At 44.3% G+C, this 16,404-nt stretch overlaps 1 protein-coding gene across 1 annotated transcript; it reads left to right on the forward strand.

Annotated features, from left to right (window-relative positions):
• The first annotated feature begins 385 nt into the window (after positions 1–385).
• On the forward strand, positions 386–9,593 carry LOC141477116 (transmembrane emp24 domain-containing protein 7). The gene is made up of 3 exons (XM_074166181.1): positions 386–691; positions 3,988–4,233; positions 6,629–9,593. Exons 1-3 carry the CDS (start codon positions 518–520, stop codon positions 6,863–6,865), a joined length of 657 nt encoding a protein of 218 aa, XP_074022282.1. The 5' UTR covers positions 386–517; the 3' UTR covers positions 6,866–9,593.
• The last annotated feature ends 6,811 nt before the right edge of the window (positions 9,594–16,404 follow it).

Raw genomic sequence — 16,404 nt, forward strand, 5'->3', positions numbered from 1 at the left:
GCCATGAACGTTTAACGGCCGGCGGAGCAGAACTCCTCAGCCTCCTGCCTGCGTACCCAGCGCCGGGCGGACGGGGAACGCTGAGGCGGTGCCGGGTGGGGACAGCCCGCCATTGCAGCTCCGGGTGCTGCCGCGGGGGACCGTTCCACCCGCGGGTGTCAGCGTCTAAGGGGACGCGGAGCCGAGCGCCCCGAGGGGACCGGGGACGCGAACCCACCACACCGGGCTCCGGGGCACCACCGAGGCCACGCCCCCGATTCGAGACCACGCCCGTTTCCCCCGCCCACTGCCTCGAGGCCACGCCCCCTCCCCGCCCGCACACCACGTCCGCACACCACGTCCGCACACCCACCCGGAAGTGCTCTCGGAGGGCGGAGGCGCCCTGCGCGGGTACTTCCGGGTGGCAGCGCGCCTTCCCCTTCGGCCCCTCCGCCACGCCGCCGCCTACCGCCGGGCCGCCCGCTCTCCCGCGGCTCCCTCTGCCTCCCCCCCCGCTCGCTTCTCCCCGCCCCGGGCCATGCCGCTGCGGGGCTCCCGGTCCGCGGGGCCGTGGGGGCGGCTGTTGCTTGTGGTGGCGCTGGCGGCCTGCGCCGCCCGGGCCTCCGAGATCACCTTCGAGCTGCCCGACAACGCCAAGCAGTGCTTCTACGAGGAGATCGCCCAGGGCACCAAGTGCACCCTCGAGTTCCAGGTAGCCACAGCCCCCCTCCCCCACCCCACCGCTGGTGGAGCTGGGTCCAGGCCCGGCGAGCGGTGGCCGAGGGGCCTGTTGCCCCGCGGGGCGCTCCTGGGATGCTCCGAGCAGTTCCGGGAAGCGCCTGGGCCGGGAGCGGCAGGGGAGGCCGGCGGGGCGTTTCCGTGTCGGAGAGAAGGAGGCCGTGGTCCCTGCGGGAGCGGCGGGGGGGGTTGGTTCCGGCGGGACGGTAACGTTGGGCCTGACAAGCGGCGGTGTCCCCTACTGCCCTGCAGGCTCTCTCCCGTCTGAGCAGCGTGGAGAGCACCCAAAGCACCCCAGCCCAGCAAGGTGCTGGAAAAGCAATTCCCTTGCAGTCTGTGAAGCATGTGTGTGATGGGCACAGTATAACTTTACGGAGCTAACTCTTTATTTCAGGGTGCGAGTCACGTAGCAAACAGTAAGAAAGTGGTGGAATAGGTTGCGCAGTCCTAGCAAAGCGTGCTGCGCATATAGAGAGACAGCAGAATTGCAAAAGATAGAACATGCACACAACTGACATCTTATTGAAGGCTGTGGTTAACAGGCACCTATTAAGCGAGGCTGCACTGTTTTTTTTACTTTTTGCAGTTTCTAACAGTTAGAAGGTGCAGCTATTGTGATAGGGCATGCTGTGCAGCTTTGAGATGTATCAAGCAGACATCCCTGGCAGTTTTGGTGCCTTTGAGTGTATCAGTAGAGTTCCAATCTTTCAGTCTGTCACTTCAGCTGGTGAAGTCACTAGCAGTACAGCAGCAGCGTGAGAGGGAAGTCATCCTTGATAATGGGAATCACAGTTACCTTTGGGGGTTTTTGAAGGAGCTGTGTACTTTTGTGGCCCGACTTTTCATGTTGAAGTCCTATGATTTTTTTTTCTTCCCCAGCTGCTGTCCCGCCTTTCATATTTTGGGGAATGTTGCTGCTGCTAAATACCAGTTCTTGTTATTCTGTCCTACATGTTCTAGTTCTTTCTTAGGTATATCTTTTTCCCTACCCAAATGTTTCTTGTCCCTGCCTGTTACTTTCATAAAGTCTTTTCTGTGCAGGACTCCCTTCCACCTGTTTTGAGGTGGATATCATTGCAGGTTGCTGGACAGATAAGTCTGCTGTTGTCACTTTTGTCAGTGAGCAGGACAGGAGTAGTATTGTTAGAAGTAGAATCTGAATTTCACCAACTGCCAGTAGACTGAGCTGCTGTGTGCGTGTCCTTTGGTGGTATGTCTCAAGAGCTGAGAGGAGGCTAAAGCAAGCTCTGTGGGAAGGAACTGTAGGGCAACTTTAAAGCTCTGGCAAATCTTTGCCATGTATATGTAAACTGTCCCTTTCAGGGTGTGTGATATAACCGAATGTGAGTACTGATTACTTCTGTGTAATCAGTAGAAAGCACGCCCTTGTCAAATTTGAGATCATACTTCAAAAACAAGCCATCGTTTCATTATAGAAAATCTTACTTTTGTTTTTCCTTCAAACCAGGTAAGCATTTCTGCGTGAAAGTCCCAAGTAGATGCAGACATCCAGGGAGAGACATGCAGGGATGCAGACATCCAAAAATTTTTTTGCTCTTTATATCTCGTTATCACATTTTTGGAAAAACTGTGAAGACACTGCTTGCCAACTGAATATTGTAAAAAAATTCCTTCTTATGGAGCAGCTACTGCTCAGATCTGTTGTTATTTCAGTTGTACCATTAAAGTTACCGTTTGACTGATACTATACCTAAACAAACTGATGTGAGTTTAAATAATACTATGTAAACTAAAGTGCAGGTGCTGAGATACTAAAATATTTCAGTGATTTCTGCACACATATAAAAGGGTCATGCCTTTAGATACAAGTCTCTTCCTCCTTCTGCATGCTTTATCTTAAAAGCAAAAAGTTTGGAGCAAGGATTAAGCGTAAAACTACTAGCCTAAGAGTCATCAGAATACCCAAGCTATGAATACTGTAACTAGTCTTTCTGTAGAGGTGGGATAGCTAGTCTACAGAGAAATACGCTGTAGACCAACAATAACTGAAGCCTGAAAAAAACCTTGAGACAGTCACGTTTTTGAGTCGCTTGTAGGCGTTATCGAGATGTGGTGGGTTTGGGAAGAAATCCTGCAGCTAACCATGCAGGAGGGAGGCAGACCCCCCTGGACCACTGCTCTGGTCACAAGCACACTTGAAGACCAGCCAGCCAGGTTCAAATACCTGTTCTACTGGTTGAATGCCATTCCTGCGGCTTAAAGCAGCTTGAGCTAATAGGATGGTTATGCTCTTTTGGCTGTACAGAAAGGAGACATCTTACTGCACGTTTGCAGTCTCCTCCATTGGAATGAATTCCATGGAGGATCTCTGGGTACAGCAAATGGTTGATTTGTTACAGTAATGTATTTGCTGCCCCATCAAATCTCCTCTACTGTAGCCTTTGCTGTTGTACAGTTATTTGTAACAAAGTAACTGAAATTGCTGTCCTAAATAGTTTGAAAATATAGTTGACAGTACATTTCCTGAATCTAAAGTATGTCTTCTGTAAGAAAATAATTTTGTAGACTTGCTTTGAAAGATTTTTAAATTAATGCATCGAAAGAAGCATTGCCAGCAGGTCAAGGGAGGTGATTATGCCCCTCTACTCTGCTCTTGTGAGACCCCACCTGGAGTACTGTGTCCAGCTCTGGAGTCCTCAACACAGGAAGTACATGGACCTGTTGGAGCGGGTCCAGAGGAAGGCCATGAAGATGATTAGAGTGCTGGAGCACCTCTCCTGTGCAGACAGGCTGAGAGAGCTGGGGTTGTTCAGCCTGGAGGAGAGAAGGCTCCGGGGAGACCTCACAGCAGCCTTCCAATAGCTGAAGGGAGCCTACAGGAGAGCTGGCGAGGCACTCTTTGTCAGGCGGTGTAGTGACAGGACAAGGGGTAATGGTTTTAAATTGGAAGAGAGGAGATTTAGATGAGATACCAGAAAGGAAATTCTTTACTGTGAGGGTGGTGAGGCACTGGAACAGGTTGCCCAGGGAAGTTGTGGATGCCTCATCCCTGGAGGTGCTCAAGGCTAGGCTGGATGGGGCTTTGTGCAACCTGCTCTAGTGGAGGTGTCCCTGCCCATGGCAGGGGGGTTGAAACTAGATGATCTTTAAGGTCCTTTCCAACACAAACCATTCCATGATTCTATGATATTTTAAAACATTTGTTAAAGCAAAAAATTTTGCAGTGCCACTTGACAAGTCATACTTCTTAGAAGAAATGTATAAATGTCTGTTTTGTTAAAAAGACAATTTCTTGGTTTGTGTTCTCAGGTGATCACTGGAGGTCATTATGATGTTGACTGTCGCTTGGAAGATCCTGATGGCACTGTGTTGTACAAGGAGATGAAGAAACAATATGATAGCTTCACGTTTACTGCATCCAGAAATGGAACATACAAATTCTGCTTCAGCAACGAATTCTCTACTTTTACACATAAAACTGTGTACTTCGATTTCCAGGTTGGAGAAGATCCACCACTGTTTCCTAGTGAGAACAGAGTAACTGCACTTACCCAGGTAAAAAGTTGTTTTGTTTGACAGCAGCTGTTAGGTGGAGACAAAGCTTTTTTTCAAGTTCAGCTGCATTAGATATCTGTACCACTTTTGAAAAGCAATGGATTGGAGCTTTTAAAATAATCTGAATTACTACAAATAAGCTTTCTTTCTGAAGATAGGATTTGTAGAACTCAGAGCAGAGCTGAGAAGGAATCACCAAGTGTTTAAGAGAAAATAAGGGTAGTAATTCCAACCTTAGACTCCAGGCCACTATCTTCTTTTTTTGTTGTTGTTTTTGGGTTTTTTTGTTAAGGAAGCTTCCTTTTAATGTCATGGTTCTCTGCCTATTGAAGTGTGGATTTAACAAACTGTAGATATTGGTGGATCAGGGTTTTCAAAATTTCCAGACTTTGGAGAAACTTTGAGAATTTTTTTTCTATTTAAAATTGTAGGGGTTTTTGGAAGGACTTAAGTTGACCTCTCATGTAACTGCCATTTTTAAAATGGAGCAGAAATTTCTAGCAAGATGAACAAAATCAGCCATATTTAGCTGGCTTCTGCATATTTGTCCTTTAGAAGATACTGCAGAGTATCAGAGCATTATTATTATATTCTAAGGATTTTGCAGTTTTGCACCACCTGTACCCCATCTAAATCCATCAAAGCTTCCCTTCGAACATTTGCTTTACAAGTTCCCATTCATGTTCTTACATTATAACCATCACCAAACCCCTCTTTAAGCAACCATTAGAGAGTGCTGGACATGGTTGCTGTTTTGGTAGCCTGGACTCAACAGGATAAATACTGCTTGCCAGATGTCGATCTCACTTGAATTTATCTCACATGAGTCTGCAGTAGCTGACATCTGTAATGAGTAGATGAGTTGCTGTCAGTTCAGCTACAGCTCTTCCTCTTTCTTCATCACCCCTCTGCCTTATTTTGTACTCTGATTCCTGCTTCTGTATCTTTCCATCTCTCTTCCTTACTTTAGTCTTAATTCTGTTCAGTCTGTGTGTTCTATTACATCTGGTTTTTCTTTTGCTATCTTGTCATCAGCAGAGGGATTTTGAGAACACAAAACATGCAGTTCCTGGGTCTTGCATCTCTGCAGCCCCTTGCAGACTGTGGGAGAACATAGATATAAAAAAATAGTTTATCACTGGGTTATAGCATACACAATGCAAATAAGGCATTAAAGAAATAAAAAAGTTAGTTTCAGAGTACAACACATCTTTGGTAAGAAGGTTCTTGTTGCAGTTTCCTTCAGGCTTCTGGCATGACTAGGTTTCAGCAGCCTTTCACAGGGACAGTAAAAGGTAAATCCCTAAAACCAGGGTGACTTTGTGTTTAATTCCCTCATGCAGACTGGGAGAGCTCTATAACATCAATGAGACCAATGGCAGAACTTAGTTTGGAAAGCCTCTTCCAGAATTTTTTTGAGTAGAATTACTGAGTTGTTGAAACACCTGTCTTGAAAGTCATCAACTTGAAAAGATGGTCCTGTCAGGATGTTAAACGTGTCCTTTTTTAATAGGTTGTGCAATTTCATCTTCAGGAAATACTAGTTTTAAGCCATAAAACAGGAAAACAAACTGTGACTAGAAATAAGGTATTTTGAAGACCTATTGATTGATCTCTTGGTTATCAGCACATAGTGAGGGGCTTTTACTTGCTGAAGATAAACTGAAAGTGGAAGAAGTTTATGCGAAAAATTATCTAGGGCTTGGAAAACTGGTAATACTTTTTTTTTTAAAGATGAAAAATGGCAATAAAGGTGGGCAATTTAAGTCTTTGTTATGTGATTATGTTATGGAACATTCAGGAACACTAAAAGGTAATAGAATTGTCCTTTCTTAACCACTTTTTATGTACATGACTAAGAATGGTCTCTTGCCAAAAGAACATGTTGAGTTCAGTAATGTAGATTTTTAGAATGTTGTACAACTTGAGTGGGAATTACGCAATGAAGAATGTCATACTAATGAAACACAGAAGCATTTAATTATATACTATGTGGATCTTAATGTTATAAGCAACTGTTTGTTTTCCTGGTATGTGTGGAATTAACAACCGGGAGATCACTGCCATTTCAGAAGTGTTTCTAATGTTCATTTTGAACTCAAATATACGTGACTTCAAGATGTATTTAGTCATTCTTAGACCTCATGCCTTTTATTAGATCTGCAGTTTTGCACGCTTCTGTATTTAATAGTCTGTCGCATTCCTGGGTATAGAGTTTGATCAATGTAAGTTAAATTTTACTGCATTTACAGCATTTTAGTCTGAGAATGGATTGAGGTAATCCTTAGCTTGCAAAGTTACATGATTTTAAGTACAAAACCACAAAACTTTGCAGAAAAAAAAGCACTAGAAGGGTTCTTGATTCAGATGTGTGTGTGTTTGTTTGCTTCTCTAGATGGAGTCTGCATGTGTTTCAATTCATGAAGCTTTGAAGTCCGTCATCGATTATCAGACTCACTTCCGCTTGAGGGAGGCGCAGGGCCGCAGCAGAGCGGAGGATTTAAACACCAGGGTGGCCTACTGGTCAATAGGGGAAGCGATCATTCTTCTTGTCGTTAGTATCGGGCAGGTATTCCTCCTCAAAAGCTTCTTCTCGGATAAGAGAACCACAACAACCCGTGTTGGATCATAACTGGTAGCGGTAAAGCTTCAGGTCATTGCGTGATACTCATCTGTAAAAATTACTGTTTTCCAATTAACTGCAGGTATAAAGGATCTGAGTATATGCAAAATTCAAATGTGTCTATCCCTCATCCCTTAAAAATCACAAAACACACCCAAAATATTATGAAAGGGACACATGATCTGAACTACTTTAAAAATTCTTTGGAACTTTATGGGATTTTTTTCCGATTCCTGCATTAAATAACTGGCAGTGACCAGCCTCTCTTCACTTCTGCTGACTTTAATCCAAATTGAGTTTGATTGTTACCAGTAAGATTACCCATCTGCAGTATAACACTTTAAAGTAACCCAACAGTCTAGTGTCTGATACAAGAGCCAATATATATGAAAATTTGATTTTAATTTTCAGGCTGAATATATTGGATCATAAAAAGGCAAATATGATGAACTGTAGTGCATTGTTTTGATTTGCTGTTAAAAAAAGTAATCCAATGATATCCCTTGCTTATTTGTAAAATTGTTGCTAGCTGGACACTACATCAGGGTGCAAATTCTCCATCAGCCTGGTAAGTCTCCACTTTCAAATCTAACTAAATTTTGTACTTTAGTATATTTGCTTAAACATACATTCTTCTATATTAATATAAATACCTTTCCTCTTTTACTATGTTTGTTTCACTAAACAAATTGTTAGCTGAGACTACTCAGGAAATCCACTTTCTGTATTCAAAAATCCAAATCTCCGAGTTTATTTTAAAAACATGCAATAAAATAGGGAATCTTGTATCTTTGTCACCGAAACTGTACAGTTTCCATACTCATATATGATGGTGCTGCTGCTGCCGCTTTTTGGATTTTAAGACCAGAAGTAGCTTGGTTTGTTAAGCAGCACAGCACCAGCACTGGACGAGGTTATATGATGTGTGCGGCACATACAAAGCATTTTACTAAATTGTTTTCCTATTAAGAGGCCAATTTGATATTGATACTGCATTGCACGAGTGCTGTAAATTTTACTTTCCTGTGTGTGGTGCACTGATACTTGATGCCCTTGTGCATCTAATTGCCACTCTTTTTTGCTAGTGGTCGGGAAATGTTTTAAATATTTCAGGTTATCTTTTTTCCGGTAGAGTTATAGTTACGTTGTTTCCATTGCTCATGTCTTTAGTAGCTTATGTACTGTAAAGTCTTGGTTTATTTGGATGGGGAAGGTAGTAAATGTATATACCTACAAGTAGCTTGAATTGAGCTAGTCCTAGTAAGGCTCATAATAAACTCCTTCAAATTGCTCTGGAGGAATAAGCAGACTGACCAATTCTTCAGTGCACACGAACTAAACTAAGGTGAGAAGATTTGTCATAAACTACTGGCTAGTTCAAAAGATGCTGCTTAAGCAAGTTCTCAGCAAGGAGAGAAAGGGAGCTAAACCCTTATTAATTGCCTGTATTATTTCTAGCAAAATTTTGAAATTACATGTACAGGTGATGCTTGAGCAGTCTGAAGAATTGATCTAAGATGACTTGATTTTAAAGTCTTGTGATGGCTGAAAAAGATAAACAAAAGTGTGCCTACTCTCTCTTGTGAACTGAACGACTGCTCTTTTGGGCACTGAAGAAAAATCTCAGACAGCTCAAAAAATTATTGAAAGGGTCACGGGGGTATTTAAAAGCTTAGTATATGTAAAATGCAGGGTTATATATAACACTTTTCTATCCTGTACTGAACTTCGAATACTGCAGTCCCATGTGGGGATGCAAGCTTCCCAGAAATAGTTACACTTGCAAAGATCAGACAACAAAAACAACTAGGGCTTTTTTTTCTTACGATGCAGATCTGTGCCTGCACACAATATTCTTGATTGTACCTATATGCTTTATTCTTGTGTTTCAGCAGCTGATACTCAGTATTCTTGGTGCTGCGTTACACACAATAATGAAGCAAGTGGTACACTTGGGTGCAAGTGTTGGATGAAAACATGATTTAATTTTGATAGTGTCTGCTATCATCTTCTGGAATTTGAATATGGCTTCTGTAGCTTTAATGGCAACAAAAGCATTTGTTTTAAAGATTAAAAGGTTGGAATTTTTCCCACTGAGTTGTTCTGTGTACTGTCAAAATTGGTAAACAATGGGATAAAACAGGTAATGGTCAGCCATCATGTACATGCCTCTGTTTTTTCTTTTGTAATGTTTGAATGTGTGATGTGGGACTGTTCAGCTCAATATTACTCCCACTACAGAGGTTTAGTGGACATGACTTTTGCATTGAAAGTTAGGTATCCAACCCAGTCCTCTGGTATCCTGCTGCATAATATGCAGCAATAGCTTAAAAATGCCTTTATTTTTGTGTTATTAAAAACATGGCACAAATACACGTTTAAACATAGCTGTATATAGTTTTTAAAATAAGTGACTGAATAGGATATAATAAACACATGCTAACACACAGTGGGTGAAGAAATGCATTGTGACTTTTGGTTAAAGCTGCATTTTTTTAATATATGAAAACAATAGTTTGGTTAATGGTATGATACACAACTAAACGCCCTGCGTTAATGGGGATATAACTGTGTTTTTAATTGCTAAAGGCCCTGGGTTTCAGCTACTCCTTGGATGTTTTATGTTTACAGAAGTTCTTTTCATGTCCTGAAATGTCAGTTCTTGTTTTAGTTTGGAGGGGGGAGGGAAGTTTAGTTTGAACAAGACAAAAAGCAGACCCTGTGAATATTGTATGGGAAAATAAAAATTAATATATGAATGTGGTCTGATTGTTTTGTTTGCATGTGGGAATGGGGAGCATTATTCTCCAAAAAAGCTTTGAATAATGGTTTGAGTAATCAGCTTGTATTTTAACCCATTGCAACTAATCTACCACCTGACACTTCCGTTGCTGTACAACAAGCAGTGTACTGGTTCACAGCTGGTCATAATTAGCTGTGCTTTCGGGTCACTTGAAAAATTCAAGTTTCAGAAAGATAGCGTGGTTACTGGTTCTTTGCTCAGCTCATGAGCAGTGCAGGCAGTAGTATTAATAAATCTGTTCCTGTTGCAGTGGAATTCAAAGTATTTGACTACAGATGCCAGGAATGATTTGGGACGTACTGCAACTTTTCACATTAGTTCTGTGGATAACAAAGTTAATATGGGATGAGCTAGAGGTGTGCATCCAATTAGTGTTGTTTAATGATGGGATATGAAGTTCAAATGTTGTGTAGTATCTAAATGTGTGATTTTATTTTGTATAGCTTCATGCTGAGTCTTAGCACATAGCAGTTAAGTTTTAAAAACCAGATGGAGTAGGCATCATTGCTTCGTGTGGGAACCTTCCAAAATGGCTTTTTCTTCCCGTTTGTGTTTTCTCCTACGTCGGTTGCTGTACATCCAAAATTTTTCAAGAATATTTAGAGTACTTGGATGAAAAAAAGCATTTGTCTAGAAGAATGGGTAATTTCTGTTCTTTCAGTGATGTGTTATTGTTACGGTAGTTGTCTGAGGTTATTTTGGGTACCTGGCGCCCAGAATTTAAAAGTAGCTTAGGACAAGTTGTGGTCTGTAGCACTTTTCCACTGAAAGCTGATAATCGTACCAAAAGAGATAAGGGAGGGAAGGCAGAGGAGGGAGAGGAGCCCATGTGCTGGGTTTGGGAGGCTTGAGGAGTGCCCAGCGTGCTCCCAGTGTACAAGAGGTGCTCCCTGTCTTGGGGTGTGGGTGGCCTTTGGTGGGTGCTACTCCCCAGTGTTGGTGCACAGAGCAATCTGCAGTTAGCAGCTGTAATTTACATCAGAATCCGCTCATCCGTAATGAGGAATTTTACGAAAATTAACGCAAGGGAAATTAGAAGAAACATTTATCAAAGGGAGGATGACGGGTAGAAGACCAGTAGGCTGTTATGGAAAGGGAAGGTGAAGAACAGAGTATGGTAGCAACCAGGAGGTGCTGCGAGTTGTGAAGTAGTCTGGCCTCACATAAAACCATCCTTTAATCCCACCGATGCAAACACTGAATGACTCTGCAGCTCTCGGTGTCATTTCTCGTCTTACACTGGCCTAAGACGGTCAGCTGCCCCCTGATTCTGCATGTCCGCTTCACAGAATTATAGAAGGGTTAGAGTTGGCCAGAGCCTGGGATGGTGAATGCAACTGTGTTTTAACAAGATTTGATGTCAAGGTGCACTGCGTTATTTACTGCATGGAGGCCAAGACCAGAGAGAACTGTCAGGGAGACCCTTCCCTCGAGTCACGAGGTTCAGAGCGGACCCCCTCGCTTTCTACACTCCTTCCCGGAGGGGAGTCCGGGGGCGGCTGGGTCCAGTCCTACTCCCAGACTTGGTCAACGCTTTATGCCTGAAGGATTCTGTCTGGGCAACCAATCCTTTTGATCGCTTAGCTAGGATTTCAAAGTTTTGCATTCTAGTAGTCACTTACCCAGGATCTGTTGCGGCTAGGAATCTCTAAATCTGGAGAAGTAATCTTCAGAGGCGTCCCTACTCCTGGTAACCCGCTGCCGTGCAGGAGAGCTCAAGGGGCTCTTGGGCTGTTGACTATTTCTGGGGGTAAGATGGCTGACCTCTAGTCCTATTGGCATATTGACCGCAGGACCGGCATTGCTCAAGTCCGCCCTTGGCTGTTGTGTTGTTATGTGGCTCCCCCAAAGCACCTTGGAGCCCCAGATGCCGCCCTCACGACAAGAGGCACCCCTTGCGACCACCTCGGGTGCTTATCACTTGGGCAGGGCTATGGGAACTTCTTATGTTCAAGTTTGTGCCCATTTCCTCTTCTCCCGTCACTGGGCACCACTGAAAAAAGGCTGGCCCCATCCTCTTGACCCCCTCCCTTTAAGGGACCTTAAAGATCATCAAGATAAAGGTGAGGCTGGTAGCTGCGTGAGCACACCATCACAGAAACACCCCCAAACCCTTACCAAACATACAATGGGGCGATGTGGTGTATGGATGCTTTGCCTGCTCCTTGAGTTCCCATCCTTTGGGATGGAATCGGCAGCCTTGGTACTTGCCTCTCAGCTTGTGGTCATGGGTGTGCTCTTGGTACCTTCATCACACCGATGGTGGGTGGTGGTGTATATCCTGGTGGTGGGATGGGGCCTGTCCATGGCAGGACCTTTGTTCCAGCTCTGCCACTGCGAGAGGACCTTCCAAAGAGACATTTCCCAAGCATTGACGCGTGGATGGAGATTTCCCAGTGGGCAGCTCCCACTGTCAATACAGCACTGGCTTGGCCATGTGCAGCACATTCTGTTCTGCGCTACCAACTCCCTGAGGAGGGTCTGGGATGGGCAGATGCTCACCCAGATCCCAGTGGACACACAGGCGCACATCAGCAGTTCCTCTCGACTGGTTCCTGCCCAGCCAGAGCTACCAGGGAGTTTCTTGGCCCATGTTGGAGCGGAGGGTTGTGAAAGTGATCAGAGGGCTGGAGCACATCTCCTATGAAGACAGGCTGAGAGAGTTGGAGTTGTTCAGCCTGGAGAAGAGAGGCTCCAGGGAGACCTTATAACAGCCTTCCAGTGCTTGAAGGGGGCCTACAGGAGAGAGATGGGGAGGGACTGTTTATCAGGGAGTGTAGCGATAGGACAAGGGGTAATGGTTTTAAATTGAAAGAGGGGAGACTTAGATTAGATACTAGAAAGAAATTCTTTACTGTGAGGGTGGTGAGGCACTGGAACAGGTTGCCCAGGGAAGCTGTGGATGCCCCATCCCTGGATGTGTTTAAGGCCAGGCTGGATGGGGCTTTCAGCAACCTGCTCTAGTGGAGGTGTCCCTGCCCATGGCAGGGGGGTTGGAACTCGATGATCTTTGAGGTCCCTTCAAACTCCAACCATTCTATGATTGCAAAGAGATCGTGGCCCTGCAACCACACACAGACCTCTTGTTCTTCCTGTTTATTCCCCATGCTGCATGCGTTGGTGGACAAGCATTTCAGAGAGGTAGTAGAGCAGGCGGGTTTCCCTGGCGGGCAGCAAGAGGATCCAGCACAGCCATTCACACCCTTGAGGTGGTGGGCCTTCTGGATCTCATCTTGGGAGTCAGCTGAGGAACACTTGTCACTGTTCTGCATGGCCTGGCTTATTCCTCAGTTGGCTAAGTTGGTGTGAGCATTGCCACCTTGGACCCTATCCCCAAGTCCTTCAGTTTAAAGCCCACCTCACCATTGCTGTGCTTTCAACACTGTCTAGTCACAAATGCAAAACACAGTGCCAAGTGGGCAGCGGGGTCTCTCTCCACCCCCCTGCCACCCTGTAGCTCTGCCTGTGACGTCAGAGCCATGACCTCACACCATGCGGGACCAGGCCTTTGTGAGGTCATGCACTGTGGGCTTCTTTCTTATTTGGGTATCTGTGTAGGTCCTCATCTGTAACAACCTGCTGTGAGTCACTGCCTGGCCAACAGACATAGTGATTGACAACAGCCCTTTGGGGTTCCACAATATTTAGTGCGTTGCTCACTGAGGTGGGATTTAAAGACTTGATTCCTTTTTCCACAGTTGCTATACAATCAACGTCTTTTTGCTGTGAGCACTTTGTTTTAGCAGTGGAAACAGTAGGTTCTGAAGGCAATGTCACCACTTCTACATTTGTCATTTGTCAGCATTGAGATGTTGTCGAAGGGATATTCTCTTACCCTGCTTTTGGATGCCAAAGCATGATCAGAAGCCTCTTTGCTTCTAATTGCTTCTTTATGTGCTTCCCTCTCGTCCAAGCTGATGCGTGGATGTTGGCTGCACCCCTGAGCTGAAAATCTATTTTCTAGAAGGGGATGTGCTTCTACTCTGCTTCCAGTAGGCACGCTGGCACCAAGCCCCATACTACATGTAACTACAGCAGGACACAGGATTTCATCAGCAGTTAAACTTCATCTTGTGTCATTTCCACGGGAAATAGCTGAGTTTGAGATTTGCTTCTCTGAACATGATGCACTGAACGCTTGCTTTGTTTTGCTGTAATTTTGTCTTTTCTGGACTAATTCTTCCTGGGTTGGAGCAACAGTCAGAAGACCCTTTTGCCTAGAAGCAAGGTCAACTAATTGTTTCCTCAGTGCTCCTTTTTTAAAAGATTCCACTGAAGCCCTATGGAAAATAAAAAAGAAAGTAATAATAAGGACAGCAGAGCTACTGTAAGCGCAAAATGAAAACAGTTTAATAGGCATATCCTACTAAGAACATGTTTCAAATGACTCTGCCAACACCTAAAATTTGAACAATCTTTTTATCATAGATAAAGTTGATAGTTCAAATCCCCAACCTATGCACAAGAAACTCCAGAATCCCATCTAGACATGGGATGCAAAGCATCACAACTTCATTAATATCCTTGTCCTGCTATACCACCCTTAATTCATAGAATCAAAACTGGGTCTGTAGTATCACTGACTGCTCTTTTATCACCACAAATCACAAGAGTTCAGTGCATTCAATGCCTTTGCAGCTCTCATTTGTAGCCTTTTAAAATGAGGTAAGGATGAGCTACTGAGGGATGATACTGTCGGAAATTTTTTACAGTGTATATGACACCACATTGAAGGCACAACTGTAATAACACCACATGGTGAGTAAGAAAAGAGGAAAGAGCAATGTAGGATGTTGTATGTTGGTTTGGGAATGTCTCTCCCTTCACCAGACGCTTCTCCCTTGCTGAGCTGCACTCCCTGTGACACTCCTTTCTTGGGGGATTTTGCTTCCTTCCTCATGGAAGGAAATTCCTTATTTTCCCCAATTCCTTTGGCACACCAGCCTAGCATAACACTCTTCTCTCCTAATTCCCCCTCCTGGGATAAGTGCTTGCACTACCACTCTGACACCGTGCTGGTAAGACAGGGCAGTACCACAGGGTGTGGGAAAAGGAATAGCGGGATGGTTTGCTTTCACCTCCACCCACAGCAGAGGTGCCATGCAACTAACACCATCCCACCCTTGGAAGACGGACACTGTTGAGGGGATCAGGACAGACGTATAGCTAGAGTAGCTCATACAGAACAAGGACAGCCAAACGACAGTGCGAGAGTATTGCTCTCTGTACTGTGACATTGCTTGCGATCACGTGGGTTTAGAATCCATGATACAATCAACAGATCAGCACTAGTCACTAGTGTGAGGACGATTTGACAGCTATGGACTCCAACACAGGCCAGTGAGGTCCCCCCACACTTTTCCAGCAGTGCTTCTTCAGGGAAGTTTTATTGCTTTATTGCTACACGAGTACCGCAGAAGCTGCAACTGAACAGTCAAAGATAGCGCGACTTCAGTGACAAAGGCAGAGTAACTTACAGCCACTAAATAATATGATGCTTTTTTTTGCTCATTTGTCTTAGGTGAGAGAGACATCTTAATATCTTCAAAGGAACAGACAGAAATGGAAAAGTGCAGGTAGTATCTCTCCCAGGGCCAACTAAATGAGCAGGAAGATGGAAAATGGGATGACATCTCCTGATTTTCTGGACATTTATGTGTCGTTCTACAAAAGCTTATATGCTAATTAGTTAAAGTCTTCACCATATAAACAATAAAAAGGTATTTTTATGTAATTTGGCATGTAGGTCATTATTGTATTGATGGACAGCTGTTGCATTAGCTGCAACGTATCTGCAATACCCAGAAATATTTATCACTTTGCTCTGGAACAGTTTCACTCTCAATATTAGAAGGCAGATAAATTTGTGTAGATAGGAGTTTTACTCTTCCTGTTTCTTCATTCAGTCGCTAATTTGTTCACAAAGATGACTTGGAACCCTAACTTCTCTTCACAGAAAACCCTCTCTTTTTTTTTAATTGTTTAAGTAATCTACATAACTTACATTTCATAGCTGGCAAAATGGTCTGTGACACAAACGTTTCAATCTCCTTGCTCAACCAGCCTGTATGTTTTGCCATGAAACTACCAAAAGCTGCACACTGTTGCTTTCACAGGATGAAACGAACACTGCTCACAGAAACACTATCAGACGATGATCCCCATCAGATGATGATGGGGATCAATCATCCCCATCAGATGGCATAGGAGCATCCATTGAACACGATGCTACACTGTTAGCTGAGCACTCACCACATGACCACCAGTTAGGTCATCCCTCTCAGAAGACAAGGAAGTCAAAAGAGGCTGGTGAGAGCTAGCAGCAGGAAGATGACGATTCATGTAGTCCATACTCCCACCAAGGCGAGCACTCCCAGCTCACCTTTGAGGTGTCCTCACAAAAAAAGGAATCTCTGTCAACATGCTTCAAGCCACTGCTCTTAATGGCCTGTTGGCTGAACATGCCCAATCTAGGGGTGCTAAAGAAACAAAACCGGAGACAGGGACACTAAAAGTAGTGTCAGAATTGTTACCACTTTCCTCCATGATGCTGCAAAAGGGATCTAACTGCTCAGTACCTCCATGTCCTAGTATCTGCTTAGGTATTTTTCCACACTTTTGGTATGCTTACTACCTAATTTCAGGGCTCACTCCTCGACAGGAGAAATGCACAACTGGGCAAGGAGGAACGTGATGAAGCTCAGCAGGGGCAACTGCACAGTCCTGCACCTGTGGAGGAGTAGCC

Source organism: Numenius arquata, chromosome Z (assembly GCF_964106895.1).
Source record: "Numenius arquata chromosome Z, bNumArq3.hap1.1, whole genome shotgun sequence".
NCBI classification, from domain to species: domain Eukaryota; kingdom Metazoa; phylum Chordata; class Aves; order Charadriiformes; family Scolopacidae; genus Numenius; species Numenius arquata.

What these genes read in the sequence shown, in the direction of transcription:
- LOC141477116 (XM_074166181.1), top strand. Translation starts at nt 518, where the DNA reads ATGCCGCTGCGGGGCTCCCGGTCCGCGGGGCCGTGGGGGCGGCTGTTG. An exon ending in AGTGCACCCTCGAGTTCCAG is followed by an intron (nt 692 to 3,987) that starts GTAGCCACAGCC and finishes TTGTGTTCTCAG; the next exon opens with GTGATCACTGGAGGTCATTA. An exon ending in GAGTAACTGCACTTACCCAG is followed by an intron (nt 4,234 to 6,628) that starts GTAAAAAGTTGT and finishes TTGCTTCTCTAG; the next exon opens with ATGGAGTCTGCATGTGTTTC.